The sequence below is a fragment of the Spermophilus citellus genome, assembly GCF_964194105.1.
Source record: "Spermophilus citellus genome assembly, chromosome: 3".
Lineage (NCBI taxonomy): Eukaryota > Metazoa > Chordata > Mammalia > Rodentia > Sciuridae > Spermophilus > Spermophilus citellus.
Genome location: NC_138184.1, coordinates 141,732,370 through 141,756,962, shown reverse-complemented (window position 1 = coordinate 141,756,962; position 24,593 = coordinate 141,732,370). Strand labels below are relative to the sequence as shown.

General features: G+C 36.8%; 1 protein-coding gene across 1 annotated transcript in view; it reads left to right on the top strand.

Annotated features, from left to right (window-relative positions):
• GARS1 (glycyl-tRNA synthetase 1) overlaps window positions 1-24,593 on the top strand; it is a 48,692-nt gene that overhangs the window by 11,755 nt on the left and 12,344 nt on the right. Inside the window, exons 4-10 of the mRNA XM_081287247.1 lie at window positions 495-636; window positions 2,049-2,137; window positions 2,506-2,582; window positions 15,098-15,243; window positions 17,545-17,694; window positions 21,494-21,656; window positions 22,807-22,971. Coding sequence (XP_081143373.1) covers window positions 495-636; window positions 2,049-2,137; window positions 2,506-2,582; window positions 15,098-15,243; window positions 17,545-17,694; window positions 21,494-21,656; window positions 22,807-22,971 — 932 coding nt within the window. The remainder of the gene's footprint in view (window positions 1-494; window positions 637-2,048; window positions 2,138-2,505; window positions 2,583-15,097; window positions 15,244-17,544; window positions 17,695-21,493; window positions 21,657-22,806; window positions 22,972-24,593) is intronic.

Here is a 24,593-nt window from a genome sequence, read left to right as displayed (position 1 = left end):
AGTACAAATGTGTGAATGTAAACATGTATGCATGTAAGCACGTGAGTGAAAGCATTTATGTGTATGAACACATGTATGCAAGTGTGCGTGCATGCCAATGTGCAACCATGGAAGTGTCTGTGAGCATACAAGTGTGCAAAAATGTAAGTGTACATGTGTTCAAGCATGTTGGTGGCTTAGATACCAGCAGCAATTACTATGACAGAAAACTATAAACTGTTTTTTGGTCTGCTTTCGTATATTCTATTGCTTTCAATTTGGAACTAATCCTACTTGAAATTATAAATGTAAAAAATTGTAAATGAACTAAGAAATTTTTAAATTTTACTTCTGTCAGCTGGCTGGAAGGAAGACTTTAAATATTGAGAGATTTGAACTATTGACTTTAAAACTTTTTCATGGGGTATATGTGAAGTCTTATAGGTAGTAGTTTCTTATGTTTCCTTGTTTTTATTTATTTTATTTATTTCTGAAGAACATCTTGTATTTTACAGGTGTTAGTGGTTTGTATGACTTTGGGCCAGTTGGGTGTGCTTTGAAAAATAATATTATCCAGACTTGGAGACAACACTTTATCCAAGAGGAGCAGATTCTGGAGATTGACTGCACCATGCTCACCCCTGAGCCAGTTTTAAAGTAAGATTCTACTTTGAAGGGGGAAGTTCTTTAATATACATATTTAAGTAACTTTCTCATTATAAAAACCACCCATGTTTGTGTAGAAAATTTGTAAAATACTGAAACAAAGAATATGCTTACTGCTCGGGTAACCATGTTAATTATAACATCATTAGGTTTATCCTTTCACTTTTCTTTCTGTACATTCCTGTGTATTTGAGTGTTAACAGCACATTGGCTTTATCTTGTGATATAAGTGAACTTTACTCATGTCACTAAATACTGGTCTGAAGTATTTTTAATGCAGCAGAGTGTTCTATTTTTATGGATGAGCCATAATTTAGTGCCATATTGTTGGCATGTAAGGTGTTTGTGAATTTTCATGGCATTGAACATACTGATAGATAGATTTTTATGTATATCCTTGATTATTTCCTTAGTGTAATTTCTTAGAAGTTCTGAGGAAAGGTTTGTATATATTTTCAATAAAATATAATTTATATTAAAAGTTTCAGTGCAGTCCTAACAACATTATTGAAAGGGCAGGATTTCAGTTACTGTGAATGAGAAATTTTTACCACTTTGTATCATTGCTATTCATTTAATGTTACATGGCAAAGAGGTAATTTTTTATTATCAAAATCTTTTAAGTTCTTTTAATTTCAGCCAATTATGATAAGAGGAATACCTGATGATAGATCTTTAAGATCATAATTGTTGGGAGTGTAGCTCAGTGGTGGAGTGTTTGCCTAGTATGTCTTTTAACTACTTATTCCACTAATAGGAACTGGGTAGTGATAATACAGTGTTAGCACAGTTTTCAGTGGCAGAAAACTTACCTTAAGATTGCTCTATGCTATGCTATCATTAAGTAACTCTTGGTCAGTAAAATTTTGAATCCTTTTGGCCTTTGTTTAGATCACTAATAATAATGGCATATTATGTACTAATTGATCTTGAAACATAATATAGACTTTATGGCAGTTTGTGCAAAAGTATGACCTAGTTAATATCTTTTTTTCATAAGGGAAGGAAGAATTTGGGAGAGGATGAGAATAGATTTGAGGCAGAGTTTCCTGTGACATACATTACTATTTCTCATGGATACATTACTATCACTGATATGGGAGCTTCCAACTTTGAGATACACAAGTATGGGTAAACATATTGTAGGGGTATTGTCCTTTGTTTTCAGTGCTGAGAATTGAATCCAGGTCCTGGTGCATGCTAGACGAGTGCTCTACCACTGAGCTATATATCCTCCATAACATTACATTTTGTGTGTGTGGGGGGATGGGCAACAGGGACTAAACTTGGTCTTGCATATGATAAACACTCTACCACTTATGGGGGGTCGTCTTATATTGTTATTCTATCTATGTATTAATTTGTATGAAAATGACAAATTGGCTTGGCATTTGTTCCTTTAGGACCTCTGGCCATGTAGACAAATTTGCAGACTTCATGGTGAAAGATGTAAAGAACGGAGAATGTTTTCGGGCTGACCATCTGTTAAAAGGTCTGTTTTTTTATCTCTGTCAAACAGTACTAGTGTTCAAGATAAAGGGTTTAGGTTAAATTATTTTCTCAAAAATTTTTCCATCAAATTTTTTTATTGGGGCATAAAAACTTAAAAAAAATTAAAAGGAATAGATCTTAAGTATACAGAGCAAGTTTAAAAAAAATTGTATGCAGATAATAGTTTTTCTAATTAGTAAATGAATCTAGATAGTAGCTTGACTGTCCCCATAAAAACAGTTATAGGATTCATTTAAATTAAGAACATTATTCTTATATTTGTTTTTTAATTATTCAGCATTGAAACTCAAAATGCATTGTCCCTTTTACCCATTGATTGAAGTTCACATGTCAGCACCTCTCTTACAGTTCATTTACAGAAATTGATGTCTGATAAAAAGTGTTCTGCTGAGAAGAAATCAGAGATGGAAAGTGTCTTGGCCCAGGTGAGAACTTTAGAGATGCTATCAGAAACACCTGGCTAGAAGCTGTCTTTCGTTCCGCATGTGATAGCTATTGAATTCCACATTGTGCAGACCCTGGACACAGTCGTGAAGAAGCAAAGTTTAACTCTGTCCCTAATAACATCTAGGTTTTTGTTTTCTTGTCTTTTTGGCTTAAGCCTTTGTTTCAAGCAACACTGATAAGTCAGTGTAAGTAGACATTCAGTTTGTGTCTTCTCTAAAACATGTTTTTGGATTTAAAAGCTAAAACCAGAAGAGTTACTGGTGATGAATAGTGTTCCGTGTTGGTCTTGCGATTTTGGGGCAGATAACTTCATGAGCACTCCCTCGTCAGCCACCTGATCTGCTTCAGGTTGGTGTCCCTGACTCTGTGCCATTCCTAGAACCTGATGAACAAGACTCCTGCTTTTCTGCCCTTTCCCCAGTTTGCCTGTGGACTTAAAGTATTATGATTATTTAATTTGATGAATTTTAGGGGTGGCAGAAAGACATAGAGATAATTTATTCTGACCTTTTACCAAGTGTAAGAGTTCATTCTATATCAGAAGTGATCCTTAATCCTTTTTTTGGGTCACAGACCACTTTAAGAATATGATAAGGAAGCTGTTAGTGTATCTCAGTGACAGAGTGCTTGCTTAACATGTCCAAGACCCTGGGTTCAATCCCCAACACTAAAGGTAAAAACAAGTTTAAGAATAGGATGAAAACCACATCATCATCTTCCTAGGAAGATGCATATTGCTGTTTGTATATGCTGCTGGTTTTTCACCTCCTCTTTCAGCTGTTCCACTTAAGCAAAGCATGTTGGTCCAAAACCCTGTTTAGTCATGCGGCTCACTTTGTAAATTTATTTTCTTCATTGGGTGAAAAATAAACAGCATTTCATTTATATCTATTTTCTTTACATTGATGTATCTGAAGCTAAATCTAGGATGTCCTTACATTTTTCCTTTTACTCTTGGAAGTTATTGGATAACATTTCTACTATTTCCCTATTTTTTTTAAAACATCTTGAGACATCTATTTTTCCTATATAGAGAAATTCTCTTCATTTAAATTGAAAATTTTCTTAATCTGGCTGATGAATCATCTGCCAATTTATTTCGGTTCTTGTGAAGTGTGTTTTATCCCTTGCTTGAAACTCATTGCTCTAGTATTATTACTCATGATTTAGAAAATCATTTCTTATATTTTGATGCTGTTATGGTCACACATTCATTTTATTTATTCCTTTTCCAAAGGCATGGCCTCTGTTAGAAGAAAGGAAATATGCCTCACATTATTCCCAAATTCTTCTATTTTCCATTCTGAATTTCAGAGTTGGATTTTGTGTGTATATGTCTTTGAGGGTCTTTGATCTTAGTTTCCTTAGTTTCCAAGTAAATTGTCAAAATGGAGAGACAGTTGATTTGATAAGAAATAGTTTGGACATTGAGTTTCTGTTTCCTAGTCTAGGAGAGCAGTCTGTCTCTTTTATGATTTGCTGTGCGTACATATGTACACAGCTGTATAATACTCCATGAAAAACAATGGACCTATGGAAAATGGTATAGTACTTAAAAGTGTCCTCAGTAGCTCACTGTTGCTGAGCATAGAATATTGTTTGCTGCATTTGTTCATGCCTGATAATCCTTTTCAGCCCTATGAAGCTTGTTTAAAGGCACTGCCTTTTTCTCTGTGATAGGAAAAGTTCTTCTTCTGTTATGTGTATATAACAGCATAGAATTAATTCTTGTTTCTTTTTCTTTTTCTTTTCTTTTTTTTTTTTTTTTTTTTTTGGCAGTACTGGGGTTTGGACCCAGGGATGCTCTACCACCAAGCCACATCCCTAGCCACTTTTTAAAAACTTTTTGTGACAGTATCTCATTAAGGTTTGGAGGCTGTTCTCTAACTTGTGATCTTCCTGTTTCAGCCTCCCATGTTGTTGGAATCACAGGTCTATGCCACTGCACCTGGTTCTGTCTATTTTTGCTAATACACCTCTGAATGTTCTAGTTAATGCTTTTTTTTTTTAATTGATGGACATATATTTATTTATTTATTTATTTATTTATTGTGCTGAGATTCAAACCCAGTGCCTCACACATGTTAGGCAAGTGCTCTACTACTAAGCCACAACTCCAGTCCTAGATAAGTGTTTTTGCCTTAGTAAATACTAATTATTTTAATATCATCAAATATGAATTATTGTTTACATTTTCCTGGCTGCTTGCATTATTATAGTGATGTTAAACATATTATCTGTTTCTATAATAGAGGCTTGACCAGTGGTTTTTTTTTTTTTTTTTTTTTAGAATGTCTTTTTTAGTTGTAGATGGACACAATACCTTTATTTTGTTTATTTTTTATGTGGTGCTGAGGATCCAATCCAGTACATCACACCTGCTAGGCAAGTACTGTACCACTGAGCCCCCGCCCCAGCCCTTGACCAGGTATTTGTGGCAAGATATTTAGTGATTTTATGTACTTCAGTGGTTATCACTTGTGGCCATTGATGACCCTGGTCTAGATCCATTAATTGATTAAGAGGTTCCATTTTTTTTTTTTTTTGGTCATTCTGTTATTCTAGATGGCAGAAAATGGGAAAACATTCTTATTCACTGTTTCTCTGAGATACCATTTGTGAAGAAAAGTGAGAACATGTGCTTGATCCATTTCCACATCTTATTTTAACCTGTTTATTGATTCCCTTGCATCCTTAAAAATTGCACAGTGAGTTCCTGCCTGCCTTCCCTCTTTTCCTTCCTTCCGTGTTATAGATTAAAATATTTGATCTTTTCAGTCAATTGCTGTTATTACCCTTACTGATGGTGAAATTGTCCAGTCTTCGGCTATCAGGAGATATCTGCTGAGTACTTTTGATGTGACCCTGTGGTGGTCTTTGATAACTCCCTTGCTTTTTAGTATGACAACTGTAGGCTCATCTTGTACATTTCCTGTCCCAGACTTGGAACAGGACTGGACCATTTCTTCAAGGGTTTCTGGTTCCTATTAGTGAACATGGTATTAGTTGTTGATTCTAGACCTTTTTGGTGAACTGAGCCAGGGAATTCTTATTTTTTAAAGGTAAAGTCATTATGAATTGATTTGAAACTTCTACTTAAAAATATTATGCTATTTTTATTTTATAAATTTTAAATCTCTATTTTCTTTTACCCACACCAAAAATACCAGTTCTCTGCAACACAATTATTAATGTTTTATTCCCCACTGTGTACATCAACAGCCTCAGAGTAACAATATTAGCACCAACATCAACAATACGAATATTGAAAACAATATAAAAATTCATTTTGTTCTTTCTTTTCAAAGATACACCAGAAGTATTCAGTCAGTCCTGCGGTCTAACATGGGTGTTTAAATTCACAAGCGGTCATTCTGTGTCATTAGGTCACAAGCTAGATACTCAGTCTGTGCATTTTGTTTTCCTCTCAATTTTTAGGTTTTCATTTTTTAAAATTTAAGTTCATTTTGTAACTATACCAAATCTTTTTAGCTCCAAAGTTAAATTTTAAAAGCAAAGTATATTCAAGTAGATATAGTGTCTGTTTCTCTTCCCTCTATTTTATTCCCTTTTCACCCTTTATCTTATTCCCTTCTTAACACATAGGTAAGCAGGTTTTAACTAAAAAAATTTTTGGGGGGCTGGAGTTGTGGCTCACTGGTAGAACAGTTGCCTTGCATGTGTGAGGCACTGGGTTTGATTCTCAGCATCACATACAAATAAATGAAAAAAATAAAGGTCCATCAACAACTAAAAAAAAAATTAAAAAAAATTTTAAGCCACATTTAAATAAAGGCAGATATGTATACACCCCCTTTTTAGGTAGATGATAAGATTCCACATATGCTTTACCATGTTTTTTTCACATAACAATATATCCCCATTCTCATAGTAGAATATAGAGGTATTCCTTATTTCATTTTATAGCTGCATAATTCTGCATTGTGTGCTTGTAGTTTATTTATATCACTAATTCTCTATTAGTGGACATTTGGGCTATTTCCCCTCTTTATCATTATAGATAGTGTTGCACTGAATAGCTTTCTGCTTATATGTTTCGTGTTTTTACTGTTGCATCTTTGGGATAGAGTCCTAGAAATGGAATTCCTTGGTCAAATGGGAAATGCAAATGCAATTTATTGAAATTTATATCCAACAAATTTCTTTCTGTATCTTCAGAATCTTTTTCTTCCTGATTCTTTTTTCATTATGTCTTTTATTGAAAAGCAGTACGTATTATTGAATTCTCTGGGAAACAGAGATGTTCCTTAAGCTATTTGACTTTCTCTTTAAGTAGGAGGACCAGCTTATATTTGTGGTGTTTGTATCTTGAAGGTTACTCAAGTGACCTTTTTATCTCAGTGATCCAACTTTCTGGGTAATGGCATGATTTTCTGAATGCTCCTTAGAAGTTGTGTGACAGTAGAACCTAGAAGGTTTAGTTTTTAAATTGTTCATTCAGTTCTTACCAACCAATAACTATTATAATGAAACAGGAGTTCTATCTGCGTGCCTTTCTTTTTTTCATTGTGAAATGGTAAAGGCTGCTGCAGTCTGGCTGGGCACAATTCAGGAGCCACTTGTCAAAAGAAACTAACTTTATTTTTAGAACTACAAACGCCAAACAAAACAGCTCCTCAGGAAAAAACCCTCAGAGCCCAACTGCCACCACCGGCTTCCCACAAGCCTCTCACCCCCACACAAACCTCACCACCTCCCACAATCCTCCTGCTCTTGAGGCTGATTGGCTGGGTTGTGTGGGCGGAGCCAAAGAAGTCCCCCAATGAGCAGCTCCTTGGAGGAGCCAATCAGCTAGATGTTGCTGGGGCCGCTGTGAGCCAATCATCAGCTGGCAGTCTGAAGGGCAGGGAAACAGCCCAATGAACATCACCACAGAGGAGCCAATCAGCTAGATGTTGCTGGGGCTGCTGTGAGCCAATCATCAGCCGGCAGCTGGAAGTTTGCTGGGGCCCCTTTGGCTGTGGCTCTCAACATCTCCCCCTCTCTGTTTAAACAACAAGCATGTGGCTTGGGGACCGTGCCTGCCTTAGGTTGTCCAATACTACATATGGTCCTTACCCATCTTCGGATGAGTTGACCTCAGGGCGTCAGCCTCCTGTCTTAGGTTGGTACCATTGTAATTGGATCTTACCCGTCATTGACTACCGGTCCAGTATACAGCCACACCTGTGGAGAGGTCTTTGTCATGACAAGCAGAAGGGAGGAAGATACACCAAGCCAACTGATGGCTCTTGTTGGAAAAATTGTACCACCAGTGACATCATCAGCAAAAATACCGCAACACTACCACAAGTCGCTGCACCAACAGATAGTTCACAATGCATAGTCTAGGCAAGTCTAGGCAAGTTCTGCAAGTTCTACACATAGTCTAGGCAAGTTCTGCAAGCAGTTCAGTGATGGCTATTGCAGAAGCTGTAGATTAGTTTTATCTTTGTCTTCACCGGCACTGGGATGAAGATAGGAATTCTGGCAATAATGGCTAAAGAAAAAATTATGTAACATTCCAGAAGGCACTAAAAGAAAACAATTTTCTTAACAATTTACATTGTCTTCACTGGCACTGGGATGAAGATAGGAATTCTGGCAATAATGGCTAAAGAAAAAATTGTGTAACATTCCAGAAGACACTAAAAGAAAACAATTTTCTTAACAATTTACATTATCTTGAAGATAATTATTAAATATAATGAAAAGGTAAGGTGAGAATTATTAAATATAATGAAAAGGAAAGGTGAAAGTAAACAAACAGATCTGTTAACCTCCTTTTTTGTTTACATATTAAAACAATTCTTAATAGTTATTTACCCAATTTAAATTAAACCATTTAAATCACGTGAATAAAAAAAAAATATTTGGATCCATTTTTTCATGAGCGCTCATCATATATGATATATGGACATACGTACATTCAAACATATAACACAAAACACATGTGTGCACACATAATATAATACATATAACACATAACATAATAGTAAAGGCCTTATAACTTTTTACAGGTGAAATCTCCATTGCAATGTTTAAAAACTCTATAGTCAAAAAAAAAAAAAAATAGAACTGATCAGCAAAACATTAACCTAGGTCTGTATGAGCTCAAAAAACAAAATAGAACTTCATGATATGGGAAAGGGCAATAATAAAATAGATATTGAAAAAAGCATCCTGGTTCTGTCGCAGATGTAAGGATAGCCAAATTGGAGTTTTGGATATCAGCTGTTATGGATTTGAGCCAAATCATCTTCTTTTTGATCTGTAGAAATCGCTTTAGTTAATCTCTCTGGAATCCAAATCGGCTGCTGTTCTCCCTGTGGAAATACACAAACAGGCCCCCGACTCCAGACTATCACTGGGTCAGGATTTTAGTTAATCTTTCCGGAATCCAAATCGGCTGTTGTTCTTCCTGTGGAAACACACAAACAGACCCCCGACTCCAGACAATTACTGGGTCAGGACCTTTCCATTGTCCTGTTAGAATATCTTTCCAAAGTACCTTGGGCTTATGTACATTTTTTGGACACATATGCCTTTCTGCAGCACTAAGTCCTGATGAATCCAAATTTAAAAAGTTTAGAGTAAAAAGGGTTATTTTAAGTTTATCTTTGGGGAATGTATACCCCTTCCCAATTCCGTCTTTTTACTTTAATAAGTACATTTTAATAGTTTGATGAGCTCTTTCAACTATGCCTTGTCCCTGTGGATTGTATGGGATTCCTGTTATATGAGTAATGCCAAATGATGAGCAAAATTGTTTAAAAGAGGTAGAAGTATAACCAGGGGCATTATCTGTTTTTAACTGTTTTGGAACGCCCACAGTGGCAAAATTTTGTAAGCAATGAGCTATAACATCTTTAGTTTTTTCTCTGGCATGAAGGGAACCCATTAAAAATCCAGAAGAAGTATCAACTGTAACATGCAAATATTTTAATTTTCCAAATTCTGGCAAGTGTGTGACGTCCATCTGCCAAATATGGTTAGGTATCAATCCTCTAGGATTGACTCCAAGATTAACTTGTGGTAAAAAGGTCACACAATTTTGACATTGTTTTATTATTTGTCTAGCTTGTTCCTTAGTTATTTTAAAACGCTTTGTAAAGTATTAGCATTGACATGGAACCTTTTATGAAAATTTATAGCTTCTTCTAGTGTAGAGAAAATATGTATGTCATGTGTAGTTTTATCTGCTAAATCATTGCCCAAACTAAGGGCTCCAGGCAATCCTGTATGTGCCCTGATATGTCCTATAAAGAATGGATCTTTTCTGTCCCAGATTAAACTTTGTATAGTGGAAAACAAAGAAAACAGTAGAAGAAGGGGAAATCCTACCAGCATCTTCAAGGGATACTATAGCATTAACTATATACTGACTATCAGAAAATAAATTAAATACAGAATCTTTAAACATCACAAAAGCTTGTAATACTGCATTAAGCTCTACCTTTTGAGCTGATTGTTTGGGTACTAAAAATGTAAAAGTTTGATCAGGTGTAACTATTGCTGCTGTACCATTATTTGACCCATCAGTGAATATATTTGGAGCATTCATGGTAGGTGTTTTTCTTGTCATTTTTGGAAAAATTACAGGATGCAATGACCAAAAAGACAATAAAGGATTAGATGGTAAGTGGTTATCAAATGAAACATTAGATTTGCACATGATTATTGCCCAAGTATTTAACTCATTAGCTAATTCATCAATTTGATTCATAGTATATGAAGTAATAATTTTATTGGGAGAAATTCCAAATACTCCCTTTGCTGTTTTTATTCCTTTGAGTATTAATTGTCCTACAGCCTCAGGATACCTAGTAAGAATAGTGTTAGGAGAATAAGATAAATGTATCCATAATAATGGACCTTCTTGCCAAAATACTCCTGTAGGAATATTTTTTGTTGGTAGTACAATAAATAATAAAGGCAAACTTATATCAATTCTATCCAAATGCATATTTTCCATATATGTTTCAATGATTTTTAATGCCTTTCTTGCTTCAGGCGTTAACATTCCGGGTGAATTTGGATCTGATGGACCTTTTAAGATATCAAATAAAGGTCCTAATTCTCCTGTTGGAATACCTAGATAAGGCCTTATCCAATTTATGTCTCCTAATAACTTTTGAAAGTCATTAAGTGATTTGAGTTGATCTACTCGTATTTGAATTTTTGGTGGACGGACTATGGTTGAGAATAATAGAACTCCTAAATAATTAATTGGAAAATTTAATTGTACTTTATCTATTGCTATCTCTAGATTATAATTTTTTAATAAATTTGTAAGTGTGGCATAACATTCTAGCAATGTGTTTTTAGCTTTGTGTGCTAATAATACATCATCCATATAGTGAAATATTTGTAGTTCAGGATTTTGATTTCTAAGTGGCTGGATTACTTTGTTAACATAAATTTGACACATAGTTGGACTGTTAGCCATCCCTTGAGGGAGTACTTTCCATTCATATCTCTGATCAGGACCTTCATGATTCAGTGCAGGGATAGTAAATGCAAAACGTGGACTATCCTCAGGATGAATTGGAATTGAAAAAAAAACAATCTTTAATATCTATAACTAAAACATACCAAGTTTTTGGCAAAGCAGACAATTGAGGAATCCCCGATTGAGCAGGTCCCATAATGACCATTTCATTATTAATGGCTCTTAAGTCTTGCAATAATCTCCATTTACCAGATTTCTTTTTGATGACAAAAATGGGAGTATTATGGGGAGATACAGAAGGTTGTATATGTCCTTCTGCTAATTGTTGTTTGACCAGATCATGGGCTACTTGTATCTTTTCTTTAGTCAAGGGCCACTGAGGAACCCATACTGGTCTTTCTGATTTCCATGTAATTTTTATTGTCTCAGTGGCCCTTTGTGAAAATCCAACCCATGTCTGTCTGTTCCTTGATCTATTTGTATTGGTGCTGCTATACCTTGTTCTTGTTTTTCTAATCTTTTTCCTTTCCTAAAACCTTGTCTAGCCATAATAGTGGGTGCATTTTGATTGATGTTATTTGTTAATGTCAAACCTAATTGATCTAAGGCATCTCATCCCCAGAAATTTACGGGAAGATGATCCAATACATATGGCTGTATAGTTCCTTCACATCCTTCAGGATCCTTCCAATCTAATACCATTGCACTTCTGTGGGGATTAGTCGCCACTCCTAGGCCTCGAAGCGTTTGAGTGGCTTGTTGTAATGGCCAATGTTTTGGCCATTCTTGACGAGAGATGATGCTAAGGTCTGCACCTGTATCCAGTAGCCCATTAAATTCATGTCCTTGAATATTTAGTTTTAGCATGGGGCGAGAATCTAAATTTAAAGAAAGCATAGCCCAATCTACACCTGTGGAGCCTAATCCCTTGGAACCTTGTTCTACAGCATGACTGGAAAATTTATCATGTAGGCTTGGTATTATTAGTAACTGTGCTATTCTATCTCCTGGTGAAATTATTGATATACCCTTTGGAAAACTGGCTATAATTTTTATTTCACCTTCATAATCGGGATCAATTACCCCAGGACTTATCAAAAGTCCTTTTAGAGTAGAAGAGCTGCGTCCCAATAATAAGCCTACTGTTCCTTTGGGAAGAGGTCCTTTTACCCCTGTGGGAATGATTTGAACTCCCATCTCTGGAGTTAGTACTGATCTGGCGGAGGCGCAGATGTCCAACCCTGTACTCCCTCTGGTTTGTCTGATGAGGGATCTGATGCACAATGTGTCCTGGTCACTACCCTGATGGGGTTGCTGGGTTCCTCCAGTGCTCCGTATATTTGTGGTTTGGGGCCCCGAAGCATTGGGGCCCCCTGTCCATTTTTTGGCAACGGAGCCCAATGCCTTTGTCCACGATATTGTGGATAAACACCTTGTCCTTGTTCGTTTTTTGATAATGGAGTACCCTCTATGGTGGTTTGAGAATGGCATTCATTAGCCCAATGTCTCCCTCTGCGGCATCGTGGGCAAATACCCAGTATTCTACTCCTTTGATACCTAGTTTTGTTAAACCCTCCTCCTATGGGGCAATTTCTTTTAAAATGTCCTATTTGTTGACAATTGTAGCATGTTCTTGGCCTGGTATATAAAGCCTGTTTTACTGCAGCTGCCACAATTTGCCCTTGTTCATTAATGTCTCTGGCATCTAAAGCCTGTTTTACTGCAGCTGCCATGACTTGCTCTTGTTCATTAATCTCTACATAATTTAATATATGTGTTTAAATCTTGCTGTTTCCATGGTCTAATGATATCTCTGCACCAACGATTCGCTTGGTCATAAGCCAGTTGTTTTATTAGTGGCATTGCTTGTTCTGTATTCCCAAAAATTCTGGTAGCTGTTTGAATAAGCCTATCTACAAATTCAGCGTAAGGTTCATTAGCTCCTTGTATTACCTTAGATAATTGACCTTGTAAACCTCCATGTCCTTGTAAAGTCTTCCATGCCCTAATCGCCTCTGCAGCAATTTGTGAGTATACACCAGGATCATATGCAATTTGTTGCTGCTGATCCTCATAAGGTCCCTTTCCTAACAACATATCTAGATTTCTCTGAGGATAACCAGCTGCTGCATTTCGCCTAGCCGTCTCCTTGCAAAATTCCTCATTGGCAACCTTCCATAACAGGTATTGACCTCCATTTAGCTCAGCTTTACACATTTTAGCCCAATCTGCTGGTGTCATGTTCAAGTTGTTAATGGATTCGACCAAGCTTACAGTGAAGGGTGCTTGAGGACCATAGGTTGTTACAGCCTCTTTTAGCTCCTTCACTGTTTTGAAATTTAAACCCTGGTAAATTCGCTGCCCTCCTACCTCAAATACAGGGCATACTTGAGATCCTGTCTCAGGATCCCAACTATCAACTCTGGGGGTTAGGAGCCTCCTAGCATATGGAGGTGGTGCTGTTGATTGGACACTTATGCCCTCTGGTGATAGAATGCTGTTAGTAGCAGTCTCCTGTAGAGGTGGTGCTGTTGGTTGGACACTTATGCTCTCTGATAGAAAGGTATTACTAGCAGTCTCCTGTTGTAACTTTTCCCCTGATGGCTTTTTCTGCTCTAAACTTCCTTCCTCTGTCTCACTAGCTCGAAAGACCTTCTCTTTTACTTGAATCTTTTCCTCTTTCTGACTAACTTGAGAGACCTTCTCTTTTACTTGAATCAATGTCTTCTCCTTCCTCTACCTTTGTCTGAACTGAAGGCTTTGGACTAAGCAAACCAGATACGAACGTCCACAATGGCAATGTGCCAACTGGCAGAGTCCCTGGGTTGTTCTTTTCTATTCTTTTTAAATCTTCACCATGATGGTTCCATTGTGATATATCTAACAACTCCTCCTTAAAAAGCCATGGGCTACATTTTTGTATTGTATCAACATATGCCCTGACTGCTCTTGATTTTACTGGGATGCCTCCTTCCTCTAACAATTTACTTAACAGTCTTTCGGTTTGTTTTTTACTAATTTCTGTTTCCGTATTTCTACTATAATACAACCCAACAAGATAACACCAAACAAAACCGATTCAGAATGAAATAAGAATGGAACCATACAAAATCATTATATCAGCCTTTCTATCCTCCTGACATGTGCATCCGTCCTTTTTCCCTATCTGTTCCTCAGACGCAAATAGTTTTTCCTCAGATGTGACCGGTTTTTCTTCCGTCTCACTCATCTCCAGGGACAGGCAAGTTAAAACAAAAATGAAGCAAAACAAAAGAGGAAACTTAGAATGGCTACCCATCCTCTCGCCTTGCCCTCAGGGGCGAGCAGTTTACTTACCCTCAGTCGCTCCCCGTGCGAGCCACCAAATGCCGCAGTCTGGCTGGGCACAATTCAGGAGCCACTTGTCAAAAGAAACTAACTTTATTTTTAGAACTACAAACGCCAAACAAAACAGCTCCTCAGGAAAAAACCCTCAGAGCCCAACTGCCACCACCAGCTTCCCACAAGCCTCTCACCCCCACACAAACCTCACCACCTCCCACAATCCTCCTGCTCTTGAGGCTGATTGGCTGGGTTGTGTGGGCGGAGCCAAAGAAGTCCCCCAATGAGCAGCTCCTTGGAGGAGCCAATCAGCTAGATGTTGCTGGGGCCGCTGTGAGCCAATCATCAGCTGGCAGTCTGAAGGGCAGGGAAACAGCCCAATGAACATCACCACAGAGGAGCCAATCAGCTAGATGTTGCTGGGGCTGCTGTGAGCCAATCATCAGCCGGCAGCTGGAAGTTTGCTGGGGCCCCTTTGGCTGTGGCTCTCAACAAAAGGCATTAGTTTTAGGTCAGTCCCAGAAATGTCTCCATTTTTCTGCTGGTAAATGAAAAGTATGTAAACTGTTTATAGTTTTAATGTGTATATCCTGAAGTTTAGGTAATTTCTTTTGTTCTTGAATTTTGTGTGAGTTGTAGCAATGGATTGAAGAAGTTATAATACTTATGCCTTGTTTTCTTTGTCTTTTGCACTGATTATTGTCTTGATGTATTCTTTAGCTTGATAACTATGGACAGCAAGAACTTGGAGATCTTTTTGTGAACTATAATGTAAAATCCCCCACTACTGGGAATGATCTGTCCCCACCAGTACCTTTTAATTTAATGTTCAAGACCTTCATTGGACCTGGAGGAAACATGCCTGGGTATGTATCACAGTTTGTTTGTGTAACCAAGTTATTAAAATGGCTTGTAATAAAGGTAAATATCAATGCTGGGAAGGAAAAAATTTGAAGTTATATAAAGAAAGTGCAGATGAATATACTAAAGAGAAATAATGACAGCCGTATTCTTAAGTTTTATTTCTTATATAATTCTTAATATAATCACTTTCCCTTTTTTAAAATTATAAACATAACAGACTGTGATCTGTTAGTTATAGTTGTATAGGGGAAGGACAAAGAATAATTGCTGAAGTGTACTTTAGTAGCTGTTCAGTTTAGCACAGCTGTCCAGTAGAACTTTCTGCAGTGATGGAAATGTTCTAGATATGTTAGTCACTAGCCATGTATGGTTGTTGAGAACTTGAATTGAGACTTGTGCTACTGAGTTATTGAATTTTAAATTTATTTTAATTTGATTGATAGGTATTGGGAATTGAACCCAGGGGTGGTTTATTACTAAGCCATATCCCCAGCCTTTTCTTTGAGATGGGGGTCTCACTCAATTGCTTAGGGTCTTGCCAAGTTGCCAAAGCTGCCCCTAAACTTGGGATCCTGCCTCAGCCTCCAGAGTTACTGGGATTACAGGTGTGTGCCATCACTCCTAATGCTTTTTAATTAAATTTAAATAGACCTGTAATTAATGTCCTATCATTGAACAGCATAGGTATGGCCTATTGATCTGAAAGAAGAAGTTTTTCACATAATAAACAAATCTGGATAGTTTATAAAGTGATCTGGAATTGGAAGCTTTTTCTCGAGATTTCCAGTCCACTGTTAACAAACACAGCCAATGTTTTATTTCATAGTGTCAGATATTTTTTCTGTGGATTTGTTTTAGAGTAAAAATAAATTTTAATTTAATTTTAATTAATTGTGACAAAATGTTCACAGCTTATTCTTTTATAAGATAATAGGATGAGCCAAGCATGGTGGCACATGCCTATAATCTCATCCACTCAGGAGGCTGAGGTTAGAAGATCGAAAGTTTGAGGCCAGACGTAGGCAGTTTAGCAACTTATTTTTAGACCCCATCTCAAAATAAAGGGATGGGGATGTAGCTCAGTAGTAAAATGCCCTTGGGTTCAATCCCTAGTACCAAAAAAAGGGAAAAGATGCCAGGTTGATTTGGGATATTTTGTAGAAAGAAGCCAATGGTAAACTTTGCATTTTGATAGTACATAGAGATTTTATAAAATGATGTGTATTCTCTGACCCAGACATTTCACTCCTGGGAATTCCTAAGGAAATAATTCAAAAGGAAAGGAAACTATGCTTATAAAGAACATATAAAGTAAAAGTATAATAATCTACTTATCCATTAATTTGAGAATGGTTAAGAATTATAATAAAGTAGATCATTTTAATATAATACTTTGCCACTGTTAAATGTAAGATTTTTTTTACAATTATTTAGAAAATAAATAAAAGAAGTAACACATAATTTTATACACATCATGCATTAATACACATATAAATTGTAGTTGTTAATACTTGGATGAGATCCGGAAAGAACCACAAGAATGAAAGAGTGGTCATGTACATGAAGAGAGGGTGAAATTTTAGATGTCTTTTTTCCTTGGTTTTGAAGTTGTTTTAATAACACTTATTTGGAAGTAGGCTATTGAGAACACTTTCCTAAAGGGGGTTTTGCATAGAGTATCTTCTGTGAAATTGAGGTGAGGGCAATAATTATAGCATTTTTTTTTAACCATTTGTTTAAAATATGAAGAAATAAAGAAGCCTTTGGCTGAAAACAGAAAATATTGCAGAGGATAAAATAGTGTGGGAATCCTTGAAAATGTCCTGGCTTAGTAGGATGATGGACGTGTTCAGTGAACTCTAATGTTAAGCCTTAGCCCATACTGACTTCTTTTTTGATCCCACAGTTGTTTCATTTTGTGGATTAACAGAGGTTTTATTTTTGGAGGGAACCAAAATTATCCTAATCTATACCTCTATGCAAATGTTTGCTCAAGAGGACATCATCAGAGGTTTTAGGGGCACTGTGAAAGAGGGGATATTTTGACAACTGGAGTAATCCAATAAAATGACAGTGCTGCAGTAGTCTTGCCATACCAGTTACTTAATCTATTTTCTGATACTTCTATGAGAATATTTGCTACAGAGGAAGATACCTGTTTCTAAAACTTTGTCTTAAGGGCCTGTACAGTTTTGTTGTAAAATGGTTTATTTGAGAATTTTGAGATATATATATAAAATTTCATGTTTGTTATAAAATATTATTTTTTTCTTGATAACAGACTGATTCACTTAACTTTTTAGGTATTTGAGACCAGAAACTGCACAGGGGATTTTCCTGAATTTCAAGCGACTTTTGGAATTCAACCAAGGAAAGTTGCCTTTTGCTGCTGCCCAGATTGGAAACTCTTTTAGAAATGAGATCTCCCCTCGATCTGGACTCATCAGAGTCAGGTACTGCCCTTGACATTGAGTTAGAAGTGAAAGATTGCCATTTTGAAACTATTCTGTGATAGTACCAATTATGGATTTATTTTTGTCTTCTCTGTGTTCTTTATATTTTGTAATCTCCAAGTGTAATACCTGGGATAATTGGCAGTTTTCAATAATAGAAGTATGTTTGAATGGAAAGGTAAGAGGTGGGAAATAGCTTAAACTTCTTCCTTGCTCCAAGATCATCTTTTTTCCATGTTCATCATATGTTTTGAGTTAAGCTCTTGATTTCCTGAACCAATTGCAGTTTGGGCAGTGCTGCTTTTTGTGGGGGCAGATGGGGTGGAGTTATGACAAGAGGGTCACTCTAGTCCAGTGCAGACAGCTTTGCTGGAGAGTGTTTCAGTAATCAGTTGGTGTTATGGATATAACCTCTAGATATTTGGGGAAGCCTTTAACACCTTGCCTCTGTTCTGAAAATGTGCTTTTGTCTGTTACATTCAGGGATATGTGGGAAGGCATATAGGCACTGTTCACTTCTACTGTTTAGAAATTTATTATGACTTAGTTGTTTATGACTTGAGCTTTTAGTGATTTGTATACATTTTCTTCCTGATGTCATCTCTTAGAGTGACTCATTCTATAAAAAAATAGGTTGGAATAGTCACACTGAACTTTTTTAGGCACTGAAAGTATTCTCCTAGTCCCAAGGCACCACCCTTTCCTCTCTTCTTACTTGCTGTAATTACAGACATAGCCATAGCCTGTCCCAGCCACTGACTGCAGATCATAGTACCCAAGGCACCTGCCTGATCTTGTTAGTCCCACGGTGCCGTCTGTGAGGAAATACCTCTACCTGTCAACCAAACTGTCTTCAGAGCTGTAGTCCCTTCAGACTTGTGGGTTAGGAATGAGAGATGTCATGGAGGATGTATGTACAACCTAAAGAAAGGGGTGGGAAGGGCCCCTTTTAGGTTTTCATGTAGAAAGAGAGGTAATCAGAAATTTAAGGTATTATGAAAATGAAAAATGTGTCAGATTTGAGTCTGTTATTTCCCAAGGTCTGGGTTTTTTTGTTTTGTTTGTTTTTCTTTTTGTCTTTTGGTTTCTCCTGTTCCAATGGTACCCTGACACGAGTGCTTCCCCAGTATTTATACTGACCTTGTCTAAATCTAGTGTTTAGGAGAAGAGTCTGGGGCCTATTGAGTGGGAAAACCAGCTCAGAATTGTGTGATCACAGGGGTTAGTGGGAAAAGCCTGGACCTTCCTGACTAGTGGCTCATTTCCACTTCAAAGTGTCCTGCCTGGTTTTGACTAGTTGGGTTATGTACATCATCAACATCCCCCGTGGGAGCACCAGGATTGCTTTGTTCAGTGTTAAGATTTCTTCTTGATCGGAGTTATCAGGTGATGAGTCTTTCTGTAGCAGTAATTACTTTTTTAAAAAATAATTCTTTTTTTAAAAAAAAATATTAACTCTTTCAGAAGTATCAGATTGCTCATCTGAAGCTTTTTAAAATTTTTTGTGTTTGGTTGTTTAGTTCTGTCTTCCTGGCCTGTGTATACAGTCTCTAAACTCATGGATAAGAGACAGAGTTGGTCAAATAAATGTTGCCTCCTGTCTGTGAACTAAGGTTGCCTTTTTTTTCCCAAGATAAATAAGGTGATGTTTTTATATGTACACTGAAGTGATTACCACAGACAGGCTAATTAAAGTCTCTCTCAGGAGACTGGAATACTTCTCACAAGAATAGTTACCTTTATTTTTGTTGTTTTGGCAGTAAGAAAGTCAAGATCTATTTTCTTAGCAAATTTTAAGCATTCAAATTAGAAATCCATTGGATTAGACAAAGGGAAACAAAGGGAAGGGAGTTGGGAGAGGAATAGGAAAGACAGTAGAATTAATTGATCATAACTTTCCTAGCCCTGTATTTGCATATGCAATCAGGGTAACTCCACATCATGTGTAACCACAAGAGTGGTTTATTCTTTGTGTGTGTGTGTGTGTGTGTGTGTGTATGTGTGTGTGTGTGTATGTGTGTGTGTGTGTGTGTGTGTGTATATATATATATATATATATGTATATTCTGTCAATATACACTCTACTGTCATGTATAACTAAAAAGAACAAATTTAAAAAAAATTTTAAGCCTTTATTCCCAAACTGAAATTCTAGATAGACATCCTAAAAGTCCCAAATATGCCATTTTCACAGCACCATTTTTGCAGCACCTGTTTTGAGGATTCTGAGTAGGGCCTTTAATTTATCTGCCCCACATGAGGATGTGCAGTTCCTGTCAGCCCAGGTACAAACTGTGCAGCCAAACACCACATTTGTCCCTCACTTTGCTTTGTGCACAGATGTTTGATAGTTATTCAAAGATGATTAAGACATAGGTGCTACAGGACTAAATAAGGGGTACCATTAAAAAATAAAATTCAAAAAATAAAGCTCTTTTGCAGTGCATTTCGTGTGTTTTTAGGACCCATTTAAGAATTTTATATTGCATCTAAAACATCTGAAGTAGTCTTGAAAGTACACCAGTAAATGTGATTTGTTGTTTTTAAAAGAAGAGAGGTTTGATTTTGCCTCATACAATTACTTCCCGGCACCTCATCTCCCCCTGCACTAGCTATTAAATTGCCATTCAGAAAAATCTTTTTGAGAAGCCATTACTGTGTGCATATTTATTTCATCATTCTGCATTGAGCTTGATGTTGTCTTGTTCAATTTTTGTCTGCTGTCCTTTGCCATGAATTACACTTTATTTAAGAAGCTCTTACTCTAAAGAAACCATCTGCATAGTGCCGTTATCATGTATAGAGCAGTTAAAAGAAAAAAAAGAAACCAAACTGCTATAAAAGCTAAAGAACCATTTCAGTCAACTTTTAATTTCCCATTCTTTGAAAAGTCAATATTGGTTGCTTCATTTAGGGTATATATATAAAGACTTACTGATGCTTTAAGATAAAACATTTTATTTGGATGTCACTACTCAATATCTCACGTGTGTCTGTGCATGTGTGTGTGTGTGTGTGTGTGTGTGTGTATGTTGGGGAAGATATTAAGAATCAAACCCTGGACCTCTAAACCACTAGGCAGACACTCTGTCACTGAGGTACATCCCTAAGTCTTTTTATCTTTTTTTCAAGACAGGGTCTTTCTTTAGTACCCCAGGCTGGCCTCAATCTTGAGCTCCTGCCTCAACCTCCAGAATAGCTAGGGTTATAGACATATACCACCATGGACAGTTGTAAATTTAAAATTTGTTATTAATTCTGCCTTTTAAAAATTTTTTTCAGTTAAAACTAGCCCCATCTTTTTGGATTTGGTTAGGTGGAAGAAATCATTATTTGAGAGAAGTTTATGGTTATTTAAAATAGTGAATTAAAAAGTTTAATTTTATTATTAATATTGCTTTTATTTTTAGTGTTAAGGATTAGATCCAGGACCTTATGCATGCTGAGTATATGCTCTATCACTGAACTATACCCCTAGGCCAGTTTTTAATGCTTTTAAAAATAATCAGGCTAGGGATGTTGCTCAGTGGTAAAGCATTTGCCTACCATCTGTGAGTCCCTGGGATTGATCCTTAGTTACTCCAAAACAAACAAGCAAACACAGTTATGTAGACAAACCCAATCAAAACATTTTTTGTTCCTTCCCTTAAGAAACCATTTTTTTTTTTTTTAATTTTAGTAATAAGCTATTCCTAGAGTCGGGGCCTTTATCAGTATAGAATGCATTTGAAAATAGGGGCCTTGTTTAGTGTTTTTTAGTTAAGCATGCAGATTTTATCCCTTATATTTTTGTTTACAGAGAATTCACAATGGCAGAAATTGAGCACTTTGTAGATCCTGGTGAGAAAGACCATCCCAAGTTCCAGAATGTAGCAGACCTTTACCTTTGTTTGTATTCAGCAAAAGCCCAGGTCAGCGGACAGTCTGCTCGGAAAATGCGCCTAGGAGATGCTGTTGAACAGGTAAGATGCAGGAGTTATTCAGATTGTGCCAGTTCAGGGTTTGCAGGGCTTACCAAGTTCTTTTTGTACTGGCTGATAAAATATTTTATTTTAGCAGTCATATTTTTATACAGTCATTCATTTTATATTTTGTTTGTTTGCAGTGCTGGGAATCAAACCTAGGGTATTGTGCATGCTAGGCAAGTGCTCAGCCACTGAGCCCTGCTCCAGTCCCTACACAGTATTATCACAATGAGGGAAAAATCACCCGAATATCCCAGTTTCTGGATTGTGGGGCTAAACACACACAAAAAAAGTTTAGCAGAGTGATATTGGAAAATTGAGCTTTGTTTAAATTGTGCCTCACTGATCCATTTAACATTCTGTGTAACTGCGAGGGAGACAGAATTTGGTTCAGGAAAGCAAGGCTGCTGGATTCTAAGCTCTTCTGCATTACCCATATCAGTTGGTGATAAGGCCTTGCAGGTAGCAGAATTTCTCTAAATATTCTCCAGGAGATAAGAGGGGGTGAAAAAACAGTAGCTGCTGCCTGGATGACTTGCCTTCGGACCATTGAGCTTCCTGGCCCTGAAAATGTTAAAGTTGAGGCGGATGATAACTTGCTACCCATTTTGCAGAGAGAATCCCTACAGTGGTGAGAGATGGGGCTAGATGATTTCTAAGATTCTTCCAGTATTAAAATTGTAAGATTACATGTATTGAATGGGGTTTGCAGATTTCAGTGGGTAGGAATACATTAAAATCCCTTTAACATGCGTTATTAATTTTGTTAATTCTGAAGGGAATATCTTTGCCATTTGTTAGGGTCATTAATGAACATTATTTTTATACTGTAGATTTAGAGGTTCAGTGGCATTGGGCTGAAATTTTGCTGACCCAGTTGAGTAGTTGGATAGATGTATGTTGGGTGTATTTTGAACCAATTTTGTTATCACCTTGTTTATTTGATATTAACCTCTTTGAAGGTAACAGATATCACTTTCTGGGTATTTGAAATTCTGAAAGCAACAAAAAAGTAGCTTACATTGTGTTTCAGATGTCTTCAGTAGATTATGAATAACTTCATGGGAAATAATACCTTAGTCTTGAAAAGTATTAATGTGTATCTTTTTTCTTTCCTTCCTCCATGCTTACTTGCTTATTTATTCAGGGTGTAATTAACAACTCAGTATTAGGCTACTTCATTGGCCGCATCTACCTCTACCTCACGAAGGTTGGAGTATCTCCAGATAAACTTCGCTTCCGGCAGCACATGGAGAACGAAATGGCCCATTATGCCTGTGACTGTTGGGATGCGGAATCTAAAACGTCCTACGTAAGTAGAATGGAATGGTTTTTACTCTGGTTTCCACATTGTTAACTTAAAAAATCTGTTATCACAGTTGCACTTTGTGAACTTAAAGTCATAATGGAACAAAGAAAAGAGATCTTTTCCTGAACAAAACAGCAAAAGTAGTCTTCTTATGAGGAGTGGGCTGTTCTGTGTCACAGGAGGAGCTGCTTGGAGACATAGATAGCTTCTTCAGACAGATAGAAAAGATTGATGATGATGGGGCAGTGCCAGTGTGTGTGTGTGTTTGGTGCCGTCCAGTGTTATTGGTGACCTGTCTGAGTGAAGCTAAGATGGGGTGGCCTCCTGATGACAGGAATCCCAACAAATGTTAGAAATGGTGGTAGGGTGAGTAAAGAAAGCTATAGTACTATTAGATTAGAGAGCTATTTGGTAGTTTGAGGGGATATACTAGTAGATTCTCATCTCATTTAAGAACTGCCTTTTCTCTAAAAATTCCGACAAGATGTCTAGGTTACCTCTGCATTGTACCTTCCCATGCTTCTGTATGTGAACATTAGTACTAAACTTAGGAATGAAAGGCATTTGAATGTAGAAGATTCTTTCTGTGTTATTGGCAGTGGTAATAAGCTGATATCCAAAACAAGGACCCTGAGAATCTTTTGTCACATCCCTTATTGGATGTTCGTGAGTTCTTCTCTAGAGAGAGGTGGCTTTAGCCCGGGATCAGTGGGTTAACCCAGAGTCATGGGTTTTAATTTGTAAACTGGCTTTTTTTTTTTTTTAATTTGGATTCCTTTTTTTCTAATTAAAAGTAAAAATAGTCATGTTAAAGTATGATTTCTTTTTACAAGGAAAAAATAATTCTGAAGACTTATAAATTGCATGCTTATCCCCCAAAGGGCTTTGTGTCTCTTCTGTATATTGGGGATTGGCAAACATTTTCTATGAAGGATCAAGTAGTTAATATTTTTGGTTTTGTGGGCCCTGTATGGTCTCTGTTGCATATCTTCTTGTTGTTTTGCAACCTTAGAAATGGTAAATGCCATAGGCCCACAGGCCTTGGTGTGTCTGAGTTAGATTTTTTTTCCTCCTCCTTTTTTTGCAGTACTGGGGATTGAACCCAGTGGTACTCTGCCTCTGAGCTACATCCCCAACCTTTTCTGTGTTGAGACAGGGTCTCCTAAGTTTTGCTAAGGCTGACCTCAAACTTGCAATCTTCCTACCTCAGCCTCCCAAGTAGCTGGGGTTTAGGCATGTGCCTGTACCTGACTTCTAGATTATAAACACATTTGCATTTATAAGTGCATAATAATATGCATATCTCTTATAGTGGCTGTTATTGATGTTGTTTTAAATATATTCTTTTTCCTTTGTGGAATTAGGAAAGAATATATTCAGGTTTTTCTTATCTAATTTTTTTTAGCAAGCTTGCTTGACATATGCCAAAATTTTATGTAGTATCTCAGGAGTATAAGTATCATTAATTTCTTTAATTTTTTTTTTGTTTTCTGGGATTTCTTTTTATTTTCAGATTAAACAAAAAAAATTATTTTCCTTTTGTACAAGAGATCATTTTTGTGAGGCTAGTAGGTACTTTGTCCAGAGAGAATAGTGGGTTTTGCCCAACTCATTTTGATACTGAT